General features: G+C 44.4%; 1 protein-coding gene across 7 annotated transcripts in view; it reads right to left on the reverse strand.

Moving 5' to 3' along the window:
• CSNK1G1 (casein kinase 1 gamma 1) overlaps window positions 1–19,610 on the reverse strand; it is a 119,867-nt gene that overhangs the window by 38,747 nt on the left and 61,510 nt on the right. For all 7 annotated transcript variants that reach the window (XM_062583885.1, XM_062583882.1, XM_062583883.1 and 4 more), the window contains one exon: window positions 18,117–18,186. In XM_062583885.1, coding sequence (XP_062439869.1) covers window positions 18,117–18,186 — 70 coding nt within the window. The remainder of the gene's footprint in view (window positions 1–18,116; window positions 18,187–19,610) is intronic.

Below are 19,610 nucleotides of genomic sequence, written 5' to 3' on the forward strand. Positions count from 1 at the left end.
ACCCTTCTCTTAATTTTCAAATCAGAACAAAATCCTAGCTGAAACAGAAGCTTTGCTATTGACATCAACTGGGCCGAGACTTCATCTTTTAACCTCTTAAAACCTGCCTTGAGATACCAGGTTTAAACCTATACCAATATACTAGCTAACAGCTTACATTTAAGAGCCATGTTCCGCAGGCGAAAGGCTCATTCTGACTATGAATGCGTCTACCATAAAAACAGCATGATGGGAGAAAAATTAAGATAGCTTTAATACTTGGAATAAAGTCTTCCTGAAGGTCATTTCAATATTTGACTAACAGGTTTCTGAGATGGTTTATTTTGAAATAAGACTGCAAAAGCTTTTTATTATAGCCCTTCAGTAGGACTGCTCTGGTTTCAGGACCAACACAAAGCTTTGTGGGGAGAGGGAATAATAATGAATAAAAAAAAAATCATTCCCCCAAGACAGTAGCAGGTAGTTTGCCATGGCCACGACATTTTGATAAAAATTTTGGAAACCACTAAAAACTTGCAGCAGAATACTTGGTGACGTTGCACTGATTTAATGCCTACCATAGGTGAAAAGGGCTCCTTGCTGCAGCTCTACACTCCTTGCAATCCCTTGGCACGGCCTTCAGGACTCTCACGATTGCAGGAGATGGATCTCCTTCTCCAGAGATATTCAAAATCCACCTGGATGCAATCCTGTGCAACATGCTCTAGGTGACCCTGCTTGAGCATGGGCGTTGGACTAGATGATCTCCAAAAGTCCCTTCCTCTTCTGTGATCCGTGAACTTGGGGATGGAGGTGAAAACCACCCTCCCTTCCCCGTACAATTTTCAAGGCCTGAGAATAAGACTATAAGCCTCAAATCAATCAGCCAGCCACACAAAGACATGGTTATCAAGTAAAAGCAATATTTAATCTTCCTTGATTTAAATAACGAGCAAGAGACATCAAAGGCTCCTCACAAACTGTAATTCCCTTCTAGTTCTTCACCTTCTCCCATTACGGTTTCTCAGTAAAATGGGCCGCATGTTCTTCATAGCTCGCTCTTCAAGTTCAAATAATTAAATCGTAACCAAACCAAGAGCAGGCACCCTTTTAACTTGACCCATTGCAGCGGAGAATACTTAACAGTAAGGATGGAAAGGGACTCAAGTCCTGGGAGTCCAGGAAAAGAAAATCAACATATTGTTCCAAAAATAGGGTATTTTGCATTGAGCACTATTGTATTTAGTTTCAGCTTAAGGGGTTGCAGTGTATGAAGGTTTTGGTTGTGCTGCTCACCAGACGGAAGGCTGGGGTAGCCTAGATTTAGCCTAAGATGAGCAAGTGCGGCAAGAGTCTCCCAGAATACAGGATGTAGCCCGACGACTTCTCTTACAGACAGATTTTAATACATGTCCTAAAGCTGCTGGCCTGTCGTGCCGTTGGTTGCTTAACATGGTTTCTTTGCAGGAAGGTCACCAAGTTTTAACAGGTTATTAGTGCTGCCACTCCCGCAGCACCGTCGGCACACGTCACCACTCGGTGCTCCTTCAAGAGCCAGGCTGGAGGAGTAGGATGGTTTGCTAGTAAAACCTTTCATTAACAGGTGACAGGGATGCAAAAGAACTTAGACAAAAAGTCCAGGGACCAGGATGACCCTGTCACCTGTAAAGCCACCGCCAGTGGGATCATGAGGAGCATCTTCAGCTCAATGAGGAGGCTGGTGTTACTCTTTGGAACAGTGCTTGGCATGCCAGTTGCCCCCGGGCACTTACTGCAAGCCCAATCAAGAGCTCTTAATCTGTTCAGGAAAGTTAACACCTGCAAACGTAAGTGTTTTAATTACAATTCTCACTTTAACAAGATCCTTCACTCTCTTTAGCTACAACATTAACCAGAGGAGTCTGGGGCAGGACAGAGATTCTGGATGACCTAGAGTACTTTTGCAAAAGTCTCATCTTGTTTGCTCTAGGAAAACACGTAGCAGCTGAGGTGCAAAGTAAAACCACCATAAAAATGCCATTTGTGACTCTGGCACCGACTCAGGTGCAGCTATGCTGCAGGCAGCACGAAGAGATGAGGGCAGAGGGCCTGTCGCAATCTCATTAACCACCGTAAGGTTTGGCAAAATTTGAACTGGCATCAGATTGACAAAACACCCCTGAAATAGAAAACCAGTGCGCCACAAAAAGCCACCGTGCAGAAGCGGGGCTGAGCACAGGGCAGAGCACAGCTGCGGCTCAGCGGCAAATGCAATCCGAGGGTGACCGGTTCTGCCGCAGCTCCTCTCCTGCTGCTTTGAGGGACATCTCGGAGGTGACCAACCTGCTCAGCGATCACGAGCGTCCGCAGCCTGCCTCATTACCCTAAAGCTCCCAGATACTTTCCTTGCTCTCCTGCACTTCAGTACCCTGGTTCGACAGCTCCTGATTTACCCTTAGATCTTTCCCACTCAAGAAAATATCCTCTGGATGGGGTGAAGAACAACAGGCCTGTCCGAAAACCTTCTCCTCCTGCAGCCAGCGACGGTGCCTGGGAAGCAGCTGGCTTCCCCCACCGCCCTCTGCCTTTGGTTCCTCGGGGAAAAAGGGCACTCGGCGGAGCACCGCTTGCCCCGTCCTCTGTCACCCACTGATCGCAGAAGACCCTCGCTGCGGGGCTGCGAAGGGAAGGGACGGCACGCGGCACCCAGCGGTGCGGCAGTTGCACGCGAGCCGGGTGCCCCCAGCGGACAGCACCGCTCTCACCTCCTAGACTCTCGCGAGAAAAAAGTGGCTTGCACGAAGGCTTTCCAAGGACTCCAGCTGCGCTTCAGAAAACCGGCGTATTTTGTGCATCTTCTCGGGAAGCACAGGCTACACTGAAAGCCTGCCGCGTTTCAAGTAGCTTGTTAGTATCTGAATCTACCAAAAAGGTGTGGGAAAAGGAACAGAAAAAAAACAGACAGGGGAAGGACAGAAGGAAGAACATATTTGTTCTCGCTGCTGGTAAAGAGCCAAACAATTTGATTTGACTTCAGCTACAGAAAAACAATTTTCCCAAGTATTGTGTTATTCAAATGAGGTGGCATTTCATTTTCCTTGAGTTGTACAAGCTGGTTTCCTGATACCACAATTAGACTCCAATAAACAACTCCATGCACACGAAGAAAGAAGTGGTTTTAGAGAGGGTACCAAGAGGACGTTCACGTTTTTATTGATAAAATAAAAATTAAATTCAGCTGAACGGTTAAAAAAATAAAAAAAAAACATAAAAAGAAAGCTTTTTGCTCCATCTCTGGCTACTGCACAGAGCCGCAAGCGCTCACCTTTCCAAGTATCCCAGCAATCCAAAGCCAGTCGCGTTGACGACCCGGCTAAACAAACCACGCGATTGCTTCCAACAGATACAATTTACAGCAAGCATTAGCTCTGCTCAGACCAACGCTATCAGCACGGTGTTAGATGACTAAAGCACACCAGCACTTTATCTGGCCAAAAGATAGGGGGAAGAACTAGCGCTAGTTAGAAAGCCGAGCTGCAGGAAAATTTACCCAGAAGCACTTTTTTAAAAAAAAAAAAAAATGTGGCAGGTAAACTGCAGTCAAGTGAAAATTTTATTACATTTTCTAAGAGAGAATAATAATAATAATAAAAAAAACAGAAACGCAAAACAGTCATCTGCCTTTTTGGCCAGGTAGAGGAGGGAGCTGGAGGCTGAAATCCGTATTTTCCCTGTAATGTCAAGAGAAAATTTCCCTGAAAGGCTCCAAAGGACTATTGGATTTTAGGTATTTTTTTTGCCTGTTCCAGCGATGGTGGCAGCTGGCATATCAGACAACAGCTTAGCAGGAAGATCAAAACATTATATAATTTTAGAATAGATATTTTAAACTATTCCAAAAAAAAGCTTTAATTATCTACCTTTTCCCACGCGCTTGGGAAACAGGGATGAGAGTGGAAGAAAATACCAAAAGGCCTAACTTTGCGTAATTATTCCTCTGCCCTCCAGCTCCAGTCTGCTTTGCTTTTAAGGTTTCTCTGTGCACGCAATGGAGACGGCGTCTTTGCTGGAAGGCAGCAACAAGGGAGGTGCTGCAGGTTTTGAACTATTTGCAGGTTAAAGTCAAGGGTTACGGTAACCTACGGAAGGTGACGGACTTTGCATAAAAGCTCTTACGCAATTAAAATACAGCCAAGGAGTCGTCTTTCCGGGCCGGCTCCCACGCAGCGGGGCTAGTTTGCTTTACGGAGCACGAGCGTTCAACGCTCAGAGTCACCTCCAAAGCCTCACGAAGGAGATACGAAGCACCAACGCCGGGCGGCTGCACAACGGCGCTTAAAACCAACGCAGCCTTTCCATCGCCTCTCGGACGTGACCGACCCGCTGTCGTTGCAAGCCCGAGCCCATCGAACAAGCCAGCGGCTTAAACACCCTCAGTCCAGGAAGGATGAGAGATGCTAAGAAAGCAGCAGTAACAAGAGACTTCTGCTGAATCGCTCCTCCGCTGTCCAGAGGAACGCTTTGACTTGATCACACCAAACCCCAGGTGGCCACCGCTCTTAACTGGCTCATCCCCGTCTCCTCCTCTGCTGGATGCCAAGCTCTTACCGACTCCCTGCTTCCTTCCCAGCCACGCGCCAAGTCTACAGCGCGAGTTAAGCGACGCTTTAAGCTTGCAGCACGCCGGCCAACTGCGAAACAGGGTGAAGCCGCCGCTGCCTCTTGCGACGCTAACGCGGAAGGAATTCGACAGCTTAAGTTTACAGCTCAGTCCCAACCCGTGTCACCGCACAAAATGATACACTAACTTCAGATTTCATCTTTTTTGGTTTACCGCAGTAAGACAGCTGAGCACGAGCAGGTTAAGAACAGAGTTTTGAGGGAAAGACTATGCCACAAAATCTCAACAGCTGGAAAAATTGTTTTGTAGAAAGGCGAGGAAAGGGGTAAAGAACAGCAGCACAAACTGGTTATTGCATCCTCACTGCAGTTTTAATTACCCTCACCTTAATTGTCTACATCTACTTGACATAGACGTACCAATTCTGAAGGTTACCTATACATAAACCATTTGGTATTTTCATTCCTTCGCTCAAACGGCTCAGTCGTACGAAGTCCACAAAACGTGGGCTGCTAACAAGCACGAGGAATTTCAGCTTGGAGTTTTTTAGCAAGCACCAAAAGCAGCCCAGAAAGAAACATCCTGTCCCCCCGTCCACGTTCAGCCGAATCATTACAGCAGTTGGGCAAGTGGTGCGTCTCGCTACCTGCTCTTATCAGATGTTGCCATCTACCAGGGCAACGCACGGAAGTCTACCGGACACTGTGGATGAGTCCGACGACTACTGATTTATGACTGCCATCATGGGGCATGTCACACACCAAGGAAACTGTCTGCAGGAACGGGATTTTTCAGCTTCCCAGCATGCTGCCTTTGCCCTCCACGAGCTGCACAGGGCAGCTGGCTTTTGATTTGCAGCTACTGCAATGAATGCCGGAAGAGTAAGTTATGCATGAGGACTTTTCAAAATATAAAAAGGAAACTGCCCTAATCTCATATTCAAATATTAATGGCCTTGCTTTAAAAGCATCTGAGATGGCTTCCAATTGACAAAGCTTAAATTTAGCCAAAGGAAGTCAAAACTCCTGATGTTAAGAGATGCTGAACTGTGCATGTTCGGCAAGCCCTTCTTAACAAGGGAACCGCCACACTGGAAACCAAATATTTTTAGATAGCAAAATATCATTCCTCCGGGATCAACAGCAAGCCAACTTTGAAAGCAGGCAGGCTTTTAGCCGGCATGCTACAGTACTCCACTATATTTTATTTTGCAATTCAAATGCTCTGAAGTCAAAGTTCCCGCAAGTTCAAATTTCCTTGCACTACCTTAACTTTATAAAGGACAAATACAAAAGCTTGGAGCTGTTGAATCACCACCCACCCTTCCAGGATGCAGCTAACTCTGCTGGGGATCTCTGTGCATGTTGCACTTGAAGCTGATTAAAAAAAGAAAAACAAACAAACCACCAAGCAATTTTCAGCTGACTACACCTTACTTATTTCTTGAGGAGATTTCTCAAACCTATCTCCAATGGTAAGTTTCTTGGCAACCGCTTGCAAGATTTGAGAATGATTGTAGAAGAGTTTTTCCCTTGCCATTATAAAACTAACCCAATAGCTTAACAGAAGTGCTAGGGGTCTGTCCCAGGTATTTGAAGTAGGGAACCCTTAAACACACAGCTGTGACCCAAAAGAGGCAACTTGCTTCTGGTACAAACGGAAGTCAGTTGTGTGTTACTACTGTGCTCAGGAACAAGTTATTGATTAAGCTCTTACAGCAAGTGGATGCTGATATTCTTCAATAATTCCAAATTCTTAAAGGAAGAGGCTGTAGCACCCATCTGGAGTTCTGAACCGTAACAGATATGAACAAACTCTTCCATACAGTGAAGCAGGACGCAACTTAGCCAGCATAAACCTACTTTATTGCGTGGAGAGGCAAGCCCCAGCACCTCCCTCGGGCCCCAGACCGGCACCTTTCTGCTGGGACGATCTTTCCTTGTCTCAGTTCCCTGATCGTCACCCAGCATTAAGAATGCTCAGCTTCCGTCCGTTCAAAGAAGGTGGCAAAGACGAATGGGATTTCTGAAGATTAAAGCAGCCACAGCAATGGCTAACATATACGTTTGTGGTGCTTAATTAAATAGGGCTGTAGACCTCTTGCATTAACCCTCAAGTTACTCTAACTCCCTTGGGGAAAAGCGCTGCACAAAGGGAGCTCCCCATGAAATAGCTGCTATTTGACAGCACGCTCCATGTAACTTGTTTACATCCACATATAACAAGTCTTATTAAAATGATCCCAACCTAATTGCTACTAAGTGACAGTGTTGTGCAACCTGCACGGAAGGAATTCTTCCATAAGGGATACTGGCACATACACAGCGTGCAGGAGGTCACGGATGAAAGGAAGATCTGAACACAGAACGAGAAGTGCGCTAAACATAGGCAATCCTGAAGAGCTAACTTAATACATAGTATGGAATGCAGACAGCTACACTGAAAAATATACATGCAAATATTGACTAGACTATGGAAAAGGCTGTTATTTATACCACCTTCGTTTTTCTTGGTCCTACTCCCTCACAAGTAAACAGACTGCTTCACTCCTGCGAGTTGTGCAACAGAAAAAGGTCCAAAAGTAAACACACAGACTTGATGCTTCATTAGAGGTGAACTTGTTTACACAGCAAAAATTAAAACAGAACTACAGAACCCTTCGATATCATATATGTAACGACATATCCCTCCCTGACTCAGTATACGCTGCTTGGCTTGTGTGCTATGACTAACGTACTGCGTGGGCTGGAGATGTTCTTGCTCTCCTGGGCTTCTTCAGCACATCAGGCTCCTCTCCTAGTTATTAAGGCTGCGGTTTCCAACATGGCACCATGGAGGCTAATCACAGCTGACGTCCGATGGCCCCAATATTATCTACCCATGGCAGGGAAGAGCACCAGCATGAGCATCAATGACAGCGCAGAGAGGCTACGGGCTTCAGCTGAGCTGTCGCCTAAAGCTACGATGACACTGGGCTGCTATGAATCACATGAGCCAAGGTGGGATTGCGAGGGAGCGGTGGCAGGGGGAAGGTGTGACTCATCTGCCAGCTGATTTTAAAAATAAGCTACTACTGAACCAAAAAAAAATTTTTTTCCAACAATATTTCTGTTGGATATTTTTTGCACCATTTTTTCCACAATATGTGCCTAGGCAGAAGCTGTCACTATGCAGGAACTTGATCATCACGTCAGCGCAGCCAAAAGAAACCTGAAAACAAGCAGTGCTCCATTTTACCTTCAAAACACAGAGCACACAGTGACGGCATGATGCACGACATGAGCAATTACAAAGCAGAGATGACAGATGCTTTGAAATACAGGAACAAAAATTTCATTCCTATATAGCTACTGGTTGCTACTGGAAAGGCAATACTTCCTCAGACCACAGTGAATTATTTATTTGCACGGAAGCACAACATAAAAAGCAGTTTCTTGGCTGCATGGAAGTGTTTTTCAACCAAGACCACCTCCTTCGGGAGAGGATCTAGACCAAGAATCTATATACTACAGACTATAACCATCCTCCCTGTTCTCAAGAAAAGGCTTTGGGAGACAAACATACATCAGTTTGGGGAGCAAAATAGTTAAAGCATTGTAAATATACATCCCCACAGCAAACCACATGTTTGCTTCAACTCCTCAGCAAAGCAATGCTTATAGTAAGAACCACTATTTATTTTTCCAGCCAGCACTAAGACAGGGAAAAAAAAGCTTTTAAAAAACAACAGTTGTCTTCAGGTCTCAACATTTGGTCTCCATTTCAGTTGGGGGATGCTGCAGAGGCAGATGGGCAAAATCTGTTGGATCTGACAGCAGTAGGACTGGGAGAAACATCATGCAACTGCAGCATGCAGCAATCCTTCTGCAACATATTTTTTCCATGCAATCAGCCCCAGCCTTGCGAGTCCTGCTGCAGGTCCAGGAGAAAGGGACCAGCTCCCTGGCCCCAACAGCTTCGGCATGTGTCCTCTCCAAGCAGTGCAGTAGCTTTCTAGAAGCGTTTCCAAACAGTGCCTTCAAGTTCCCTTCGGCAAAATTATGTCAAACACTTAATGGATTTAATACATTTTTATGGCACTGAGTAAGACTACAGCAGTTCCCACCTCCATTTGATCTTCAATTCCACCTAAAGTAATGGCTGGTGTTCAAAAGGTGTCCTATGAATTCTCCATATTCACCATATTGGCTCATTAGCTCCAGTAACCTAGCTACAGCAGGAGATTAAGCAAACAGTCTCTTAAAGCTTAAGAGGCATCACAAATTGTAACACACTGGTTTTCCCCTAGAGCTCAGGGCAGTTTGATCCACCTGTCTCACAACAGGTTTGAGCAGCACAGCTCGCGTGCTCATCACCAAATCACGACAGTTAATAAACAGGAGAGTCCAGTATCTCCACATGCACCTCGATCTGTCTGCTTGGAAACACCATCGTATGCAAAGGACTTGTAGGAGCTGCAGGAGATGAATGCAGCTGCTGCTGCGGTACATTAGCAGACTGCAGCCAAAAGCCAAACGATGGGACAGGCACAGATAAAAGCTTGGCCACGCACTCCTATATGCCTGTGTTACAGACAGGAAAGAGCAGCTTGAGCCAAAGGCAGCTGCTGAAGAGTGAAAAGCAGAGACTGGGGAATATGGGCACTATTTCCTGATCCAAGATGAGCCTCCAATAAGGAGGCTCTGGAAAAGATGTTCTGTGTCAAAGCTGTAGGAGAGTATAACCTGAAGGAGAGAATGTGGAATCAGCCTGAAAAAAAAGAAAGAAAAGAAAAAAAGAAAATCATTCCTGCTAAAGTCCCTAGGATTAGAGACAATAAGCAAAAAAGGTCCACAAGAAACTGCCAGTGTAACTGCTGTGACCACAGCATGCCACCTGCACAATCCCGGTTGTTGAATGTGACCCAACTAGCCTAGCAAGCTTCCAGAGTGATCCCAGAAGCTAAATTACTTGAGTCCCTCCAAACCAAGTAGGGGAAGCCTGGGACGTTGTTGGGTGAGCTGGGGACAGCCTGCGCAAAGCAAAAGCTTTGTCCTTCACTATGCTGCCCAAGCCACACAACCATCTCAGGAGCTAGAACCTGTATCTGTTTCTCTAACCATGGCCAAGCAACTCAGTTCTACCCCGCCAAAATCAGCCTCCCCACTCTTGATGCTCACAGGCAGACACTCCGTCAGCTGTGGTGGAGACAGCGCTCCTCCACTTGTCCTCCTGTGGGCCATGTGGCGTGAGTATTTAAAAACCTTTGTGAACGCTGAAAAAGCAGGCCTTTGCTCCGCTAACTTCACGGAGTACATGAGTTGCATGCTCAAGTGCCTGGTCCAACACTGCAAACATGCTGGAGACTTGAATTGCTTCTGGCAGCCACAGGAGATACAACAGGATCCTGTTGAGCCAGCAGCAGAGCTTATTTCATCCTCCGAGTATGGAAGCAGCAGATTTAACTAGATGTGCAAAGCCTCAGAGCAAAGTGAAGCCCAGCAGCTGAGAAACCAGCCTGGGAGAGGAAAGGAACATCTGGAATAGCCTTGGAAAGAACTGTTTATAGAGCAGAACCTAATTTGTGGGAATATCCATCACACTTGGGCATAGGCGTGCTACTGCACATTCACCCTCAGGCAACTGCCGTTTGGCAAGAAAAAATTCAAGACGGGCATATGTAGATCTTGCCCCCACCAATAAAACTAGATCCAACAAATGGCCTAGACTGAATCCTGGGCGTCAGGCACACTTGTGCGTGTTCATATGGGCTTTACAGCAAAGGGCATTCATGAAGCACTTTAATATATGACACCAAGTTCTCACAGGATTGATGACAAGGAAACACAACTAGTTGACACAGGTTGTTGAAACCAGTCCAACTATTATGGTTGACAAACAGATCATATTCCAGACTACTTAAAGGAGTTCTAGTCCTTTCCTAAGAGACCATATGGATCTGCCATCAGGACTTTGACTCCATGCCTATGGTTTGTTTTTTGTTTCATTGCCTACATTAAGGTAAAACAGTCATACACTATTTTAGGCTATTAAATATTTAATTCCACAGTGAGAGAGAAGAAACTGACAGATGGTCACTGCGCAGCAAGCCTCTGCCTCTTTTTTTGGAGGGGGGGGTATGTGTAAAAAAAGTTAAAGGAATAATCACAACACCTTTATTTCTAATAGGAACCACAGAATGAACACACCATGCCAGAGGACAGGGCTGAGAAGAGAAAAAGATGCTCCTTAGGAGCAATTCCTAAGCAGCAGCTACCTTTGCATCCCCTTGAGTGAACCATGCCGTGAAACTGCCTTGCCAAGCAATCTGTTGGATGGTCCACAGATGTGCCTGCAAGCTGGCGTCACTGCGTCTCACCTACGTGCCTGAGCACTCCCCGCTTTCCCTCTGCGTCTTCTCTCCCAATGCAGGAAAGAAAATCTAGAGGTAGGGTGGAACATGTGAACTGGCAAAACAAGCAAGGAGTTTTTTGGTTTTGCTTTTAAAAGCTTAATTTCCATCATGGCAGATGATAAAAAAAAAAAAAAAAAAAAAAACCCATCCCTCCACTTGGAAGGGCAAAGCATAAAATTTTTGGAGAACTGTTACTTTCTCCCACTATAGGAAGCATCAAAATATCAGAGCTAGCACCTATTCCTGCAAAACTGCATCAGAAGTGTCCATCAGCTGGTTGCTCCTTAACCACAACTATCTTGGTTTGCTAATTAAAGAGCTATTGAATTGTTTTAGTAAGAATTACATTCATACAGCTCAGTTCCCTTTATCAAGCTTTTCATTCCTCCAGTGTATATTAATCTAGCATGAAGTGTGTTGTAAGATCCATGAGAAAGACAAATCCAACCTTCTACTAAGCTAATCCAAGCTGACCAGTGATCTTCAGTTGAGTCCCACGGCAGATAAAGAAGCTGGTGCTGATGGGAGATAACAGATGCAAATTCAGGGCCTTGTCAGAAAAATCTTTAGACACAAGTGCCGACAGAGCATCTGGCACTAGAAGCTAGTGTAGCTGCAAAGGGAAAAAAAACAGCACAGTTGTGTGATCACTGCCTATTCCATTCACATGGAAACATCTAAAATGGAAGTTCATCTCAGGAATTAACTGTTGACAGAGCAATGCTACTCAACTACATCATGGAAAAGGCAAAACTAGACCAAGTAGCTTGAAAAAAGACTAATTCCAATATTTTTTGACTACAGTAATAAGTGAAGCGGGCAGCCAATACACCTCCTTCAGATATTTAACACTGGAATTATTCTAACATGTAGGCAGACACCCCAGGTTTTACACACAGTATAATGAAAGAGATGCAGCAGTAACAGACTGCAAAGTCAGCATTACAAAGCTAGTTGTAAAGCTCTCCCCCAAAATATCGTATCTGATACCAGTGTAGTCAAGGACTCCATGTCGCCTTAACAAGACTAGATGGACTTCCGCAATAAGCAATAAACACAAATTGGTTTTAGTAAGGATCCACAATTTGGCAGTACATTGAGGTTGTGCTTCTCTGTTTTGTCCATATCTAACAAATCACGATCCAGCTTTTCAGTAGTCTTAACATTTGACTGCTGCTTGGAAAGGCCAACTGTCACAAAACAGTCACAAAACTTTCAGGCTTCTCAACATAAGCCCCAACTTCACACACTAACAAAGACATCCTACAAGAAGGTTCCCTTTTGATTCACAGTAAGCTGGTCCCTTCCAAACAGAGCGTGTTCCTCTGATTACTACATAAGATTAATATACTTTTAAAATGTTTACTCTGAACGTCCAGGGAAAAGGAAATTGCTATCAACATTCTACCTCTCTGAAATGTTTGTACACCAATGCATGCAGCATGGGAAATAAACAGGAGAAACTGGAGATCTGTATGTGGTTGAAAGGCCATGACCTCATTGCAATTAGAGACATGGTGGGACAGCTCACATTACTGGAATGTTGTCATGAATGGCTACATGCTTTTTAGGAAAGACAGGCCAGGAAGGCGAGGTGGTGAAGTTGCTCTTCACATGAGAGAGCAGCTGGAATGTATTAAGTTCTGGCTCTTCCTCCACCCCTAGGCAGTCAAGAGCTTACAGGCAGGGATTAAAGGGCAGGCTAACAGGAAGAGGAAGTCAGTGAGGCTTTCTACAGACAGCTGGAAGTAACCTCATGATCACAGACTCTGGTTCTCATGGGGGACTTCAATCATCCTCTTATCTGCTGGAAAGATAACACAGCTAGGCACAAACAGTCCAGGAGGCTCCTGCACATCACTGATGATAACTTTTTGACACAGGTGGTGGAGGAGCCAACAAGGAGAGATGTCCTGCTGGACCTTGTACTAACAAACAAAGAAGAACTGGTTAGAGATGTGAAGACTGGGGGCAGCCTTGGTTGCAGTGACCATGAGATGGTGGAGTTCAGGATCCTGGAAGGAGGAAGCAGGACAATAAGCAGGATCACAACCCTGGACTTCAGGAGAGCAAACTATGGCCTCTTCAGTGACCTACTTGGAAGAATCCCATGGGTTAGGGTCCTAGAAGGAAGGGGAGTCCAGGAGAGCTGGCATTCAAGCATCACTTCCTCCAAGCTCAAGAGCAGTGCATCCCAAGGAGAAAGAAGTCCAGCAAAGGAGGCAAGAGACCTGCATGGATGAACAGTTCCTGGCAAAACTCGAACAGGAAAAAGTACACAGACTACAGAAAAAGGGACAGGCCAAGTATGCAGGGATGTGACAATGAAGGCTAAGGCCCATTTGTGATTAAATGTGGCAAGGGATATCAAGGACAACAAGGAGGACGTCTTCATATACATCAGTAGCAAAAGGAAGACTGGGGAAAATGTGGGCCCACTACTGAATGGGGTGGGTGATGAAGGATGCAGAGAAGGCAGAATTACTGAATGCCTCCTTTGCTTCAGTCTTCACTGCTAAAGCCAGGCTTCAGGAATCCCGGAGACAAAGGAGAATGTCTGGAGAAAGGAAGACTTTCCCTTAGCTGAGGAGGATCAGGTTAGAGATCATTAAGGCAAATCTGATATCCACAAATCCACGGGCCCTGACACCACAAGTGCTGAGGGAATTGGCAGATGTTACTGCTAGGCCACTCTCCATCATCTTTGGAAGGTCCTGGAGAACTGGAGAGGTGCCTGAGCACTGGAAGAAAGTCAATGTCACTCCAGTCTTCAAAAAGGGCAAGGAGGATGACACAGGAAATTACAGGCCAGTCAGCCTCACCTCCATCCCTGGAAAGGTGATGCAACAGCTAGTCTTGCATGTCATCTCTAAATATCTGGAGGAAAAGGAGGTGATCAGGAGTGTTCAGCATGGATTCACCAAGGGCAAAGCATGCTTAACCAATCTGATAGCTTCTGTGATGGCATGACTGCCTGGGTAGATGAGGGGAGAGCAGTGGACGTTGTGTACCTTGACTTCAGCAAGGCTTCTGACACTGTCTCCTGTAACATCCTCCTAGAGAAGCTCAGGAAGTGTGGGTTAGACAAGTGGACAGTGAGGTGGATTGAGAACTGGCTGAAAGGTACAGCTTCAAGGGTCATCATCAGCAATGCAGAATCCAGTTGGAAGCCTGTAGCTAGCAGTCTCCCCCACGGGTCAGGACTGGGTCCAGTCCTGTTCAACTACTTCATCCATGACCTGGAAGAAGGGACAGAGTGCCTCCTCAGCAAGTTTGCTGATGATACCAAGCTGGGAGGAGTGGCTGACACACCTGAGGGCTGTGCTGCCCTTCAGAGAGACCTGGACAGGCTGGAGAGTTGGGCAGAAAGGAACCTCATGAGGTTCAAAGGCAAGTGCAGGGTCTTGCACCTAGGGAGGAATAACCCTATGCACCTGGACAGGCTGGGAGCTGACCTGCTGGAAAGCAGCACTGCAGAGAAGGACCTGGGAGTCCTGGTAGACAACAAGGTGACTATGAGCCAGCAATGTGCCCCCGTAGCCAAGGCGGCCAACGGCATCCTGGGCTGCATTAGGAAGAGTGTTGCCAGCAAGTTGAGGGAGGTGATCCTGCCCCTCTATTCAGCCCTGGGGAGGCTTCATCAGGAGTACTGCGTCCCCAGTACAAGAGAGACGTGGAACTATTGGAGAGAGTCCAGTGTAGGGCTACAAAGACCATTAGAGGGCTGGAACATCTCTCTTACAAGGAAGGACTGCAAGAGCTGAGCTGGGCCTGTTTAGCCTGGAGAAGGCTGGGAGCGGATCATATCAATGTCTATAAAAACCTTAAGGGAGGGTGTCAAGAGGATGGAGCTGAACTCTTTTCATTTGTCCCATGCAACAGAAGAAGGAGCAACAGGCACAAACTGAACCACAGTGGGTCTGTCTGAGCATGAGGAAGAACTTCTTCACTGTGAGGGTGACAGAGCACTGGACCAGGTTGCCCAGAGAGGTTGCGGAGTCTCCTTCTCTGGAGATTCTCAAAACCCACCTGGATGCAATCCTGTCTAACATGCTCTAGGTGACCTTGCTTGAGCAGGTCGGTTGGACTAGCTGATCTCCATAGACCCCTTCCAACCTCAACCATTCTATGATTTTTCTCATTAAAATATATATACATATATTTACAAAAGCTGCACATAAAAGCAGCTCATGACAACTTTGACTTCAGAGAGATACAGCTCACAGAGACCATCTGGTTATACAGTCAGCTGAACAAAACAGTTCCACTAACTCACTAACTAGAGAACTACTTTTTTTTTTTTTTTTTTTTTTTTTTTTTTTTTTTTTTTTTTTTTTTTTGGTTAGCAGTGGGAGATTCACAGTCAGCCACGTTAGCTGGCAAGATTAATTGGCTGATTTATTGAACAGTATGTGACATGCAACACTACTGCTGTTTGTAACTGAGTCATGCACACCATGGGTCTGGACACATTCACTCCTAGCTTGGTGACTCTACAATAATTTAAAGTAACCAGACCTGCTTATGGGAAATTAAAGGCAGTCTGTTTCATTAAAATGAAAGGGGAGCCTGACATTAACCACACTGCAGAGAATGAACCCAACTATTTCTCCAAAGCTGGAGCATATTGAACCCCGATCTGTTCTTGCAGACAGCCTTTCCTCAACTCTCAACTTGATGTCTGCAGAGCACACAGACTTCCTGGCCCTGGCAGTCTGACTCCACCAAAACTTATTTTGTTATGCTTCCAAGTTTTGTGGAGAGACTAGAGATATGGCTCCCATTCTCCAGCCTAGCTTCTGGCCTCTTTCCAGGCTTCTTAGCCAAACTGTAGCTCGAGAGCTTCTAATGGAAACAAAGAGATTTTCAGAGTTGCGTTTGTGATGCCAGTGGGACCATGTAGATTTAGAGATGAAAGTCACGTCCTTCATAAGGTCTCCAAGCAGCCTCTTTACAAATACCGGCAAAGAGCTACAGATGACTATCAGCCCCGCACAGAATGAGGAGGGGAGAGATGTTGAAGACAAGGATCTCTATTTCTGACGGCAGCATATTCAAAAATATTCCCGTTGCCATGCACAAGATCTAACAAGGCAGAAACGCGACATGTGTGTGAATAGTGTTGTAGGACGAGGAATTCAGATTTATTAGGCAGAAGAACCACACAAGAAAATATTTAACCTAAACCAAGATAAAGCCAAGCTTCTAGTGCTCCATTAGTTTAAAAATTCCTCAGTAACACCTTTAGAGAGTGGTAGAGCGCTGACAGCTGCAGAAAAAGCTGACTGGGATGACATTCTCTAGGATATCCCAGAGACAGCAGGTATCAGCAAAACTCAAATAGAGAATGAAGAACAGAATTCAAGTGTCTCATTTACTCTGTGAACCTACATCCCTTTTATTTATTATAAAGGTTTTAATAGAAATGCTAAGTCTCAAAAACACAGCGACCTGGAATTAAATGAAGATATTAACCTATCAGAAATTTTGTGGGCAGTGGATAATCAGCAGGATGCTAACCCCAGAATAGAAAGCCCATAGAAATGAACACCTTATTTTAGTGCAAAAAATGTCGCCATGTGTTAGAGAAAGCTTAGGATCAGGTCACATATGCATGTGACTTGTGCCAGCACAGCACAGGTCTTAAGCATCAAAGCTAAATGGGAAGAACATCACATTAGGGCTGACCAGCAGCCACCCAACAAGAACGGCAAGATTTACATGCTTAAGGCAATCAAAAAGGCAGCAAGGACAGCAAATAAAATAATGAAAAACATCAGTTACCCCACAACTGGACAAGTATCATGCTACAGGTTAATGCACATGCTTCATACTTTAAGCTCTGTAAGCAACTGCTCCTTGGAGCAGCTGAGGCACTCTTACAGACAAGAACTCTTGACTGACTTCTGATATACCTAAAGCCCTGCTTCACAAAAAGATCCCCCAAAACAAAAAATGGCCCTTGTTTATGATTGTGACAGCTTACTTGTAGATCCCACATCCCATATTTTGCATTCTGTAAGGAGCAAAAAAAGCCCAAACCAGAGTGCAATAGCATCTCTGAGGATATGCTGCATGAAATGAAGGCAAATGTCTAGAGAAACTGATGGGAATGAGTGAAAAGCTGAAAAAAAAAAGGGGGGGGGCAGGGTGACTGTACAAGTAGCATACATTATGAGCTGAAAGCAGATGTACCACCAAATATTGCCAAAATACTAATTTGAGCAGAATGAGAGACTAGAGAACATCCTCTGCAAGTGGAAGCTGAATCCACCCAAGGAAAGAAAAAAAAAGAAAAGAAAAAAAAAGCAAGCAAGCAAATCAGGAAAAAAATATAAAAAAGAAAAAAAAGAAAAAAGAGGAAAGAAAAAATAAGAAACTTGCCAAAAAACAAGGTCAATATATCGTCAAGGCATAGAAGGAGCAAAAGAAAGATCTTCACTTCCGAGATGCTGCTTCATGCAGTGTCTAGTCAAGGCTGTGGAAGTCCTTGTCACAGGGCACATGCTCACAGTCTATATAGTTTTTTTTTTTTTTTTTTAATATCATGGAAGACACTTCCAGACAGAGATGCAAGCTCAAGCCCTACATTAGAGAAATCAGAGAACTCACCCGGGGGAAAAAAAAAATAGAGTAATAATCACCATAGGCTTATCCTGCTATATTCTTCCCTCACATTTGCCATAGATTACTGTCACACCACATAGATTGGCTTTTGGACATGCTTATGACTTAGCAAATAGCTAAGAAAACACAGCATTTCAGTATTTCATTACACAGGTCCTATGCTTCTTATAGAATTTCCTGTATTTTAAGGCTTCGAATCACCTTTCTAAAGTCTGTCATGCAATACCCAAACAGCTTTCAGTCCATTAAAAGTTCCCATGTTTTAAGAGCACATTTCTGTAGGTATTTCACACGTCATTCAATCCTCACCAACACAATAATCAATTTACTAAAGAGATTTCCCAGGTCCACATAATTTAACATTAAGATGTTACTCCAACCAAATCTCTTCCAAAAGCCTGTATGGGACTACAAGAATTTGTCCAAATTAGTAAATTTAAGTCAGAATTACATAACAAACACGACAGCATCATTCACTTTAATAAAGTCACATAAACTTAAGGTAGGCTTACATACCTGCACTTCCAAGTTGTTTATAAAATCTGTACTCTAAATGGAGCTGTGGTGCACGTGATTTTATTGGTTCCTAAAGCAGGGGAAAAAAAGCTGGTTAAAATCAGTTTGACTAAAAAAAAAAAATCATATATAGTACTTGAAGTTTTATGACCACACTATGTTCAAAGTTTCAAGATGAACCAGTCTAGATGAAGAGTCAGGCAACAGAACCCACCATTAGACAATATATGAATAAGTAGGACAAAAAGCAGAAAGATTTGCTCTGTATATTCTGGATGAGCTTATTTAGCATTTGCCAGAGGAGAAATAACTTCTTCATTCAAAAAACAACACTTGCTCTTGGAAGGGAAATTCAAGTATTGTTCAGCAAAGCTCCTGATCCTTGGAGAACAGCCCTGAACACGTGGTACATTTGTAGGAGGAAAGCCAAGATCGCATAAGACCAAGTTAAATGTTCACAGTTTGTGGCTTGTTGTTGCCCCAAGTATTTTTGGTGGTCACTAGCCTGTATTTCTGAAAGATGCTGAGTCAATCATTCTTGTTTTAAGTCAGGCCACGGTTGCAAAAACGTATAGTTTTGTTTGCAGCAAGCACTACAAAGCAGCTCGATAGCTGGTAGGGCCTCCCTCTCAGTAACAGGTGTCAGTCAAACATTTCAAAGCACATAAGACTATTTTTATAGACAGAATAAAAATGGGTACGTCTATCGTGCACCCACAACATTTCTCGATTGTCACTCATCCGCACTTTATGCGCAAAACTTAATGCCTGCAGTCTATGAAGGTATTAACACACAGGATTACAAAGCTCCTGGAAGTACATAGTTAACACGGAGAGGATTAAGAGACTCGAGTAATTATGTTTTCAATAACGCTGTGCACTTGGTAAGACAGTAATGCTGATTCAGCTATTGCTCACACATCTTTAAAAGGAAGTTAATACGGGCACCAATTTTTGTCCCTGGATATTGCCCATTTTTCTGCTATTTCAGAAAAGAAATGCTGCATGCTCAAAACTTCATTAAAAGTGTCATATTATGGCAACAAAATTAACCCTGAATTTCAAAAACATGCTAAATAGCTTTCTATTTGGAAACTAATCCACCACCTAGAAGTTTGCCTCTAAAGCAGCCACCTAAGATTAGCAAAAATCACTTGGTGTTCCACATCCACGCCAAAAAGTGACAGCAGGGGCATCCAAAGGACATGCAACATAGACAGCAGCTTGAGCTGTCATCCCCAACATGCTGGAACAGCAATTCTGTCCACAACAAGGCTGTTGCTGATTCAACTGTCCTGTGGCACCCATGGTCCACACTGAAGATTAGTGTTTCCAGTTGGCAAAAAATCCTCATAAAAGACTTCCTCGTAAGTCAGAAGAAAGATAATGTACAGAGATTCAGACCATTCAACTTCCAGTCAAGTTGTTAATCATCAGCTCAAGTCATTTCCTCCGCTTTCCAGCAAGGGGAAAAACAAAATAAAAACAAAACAA

This window comes from Rhea pennata, chromosome 10, assembly GCF_028389875.1.
Source record: "Rhea pennata isolate bPtePen1 chromosome 10, bPtePen1.pri, whole genome shotgun sequence".
NCBI classification, from domain to species: domain Eukaryota; kingdom Metazoa; phylum Chordata; class Aves; order Rheiformes; family Rheidae; genus Rhea; species Rhea pennata.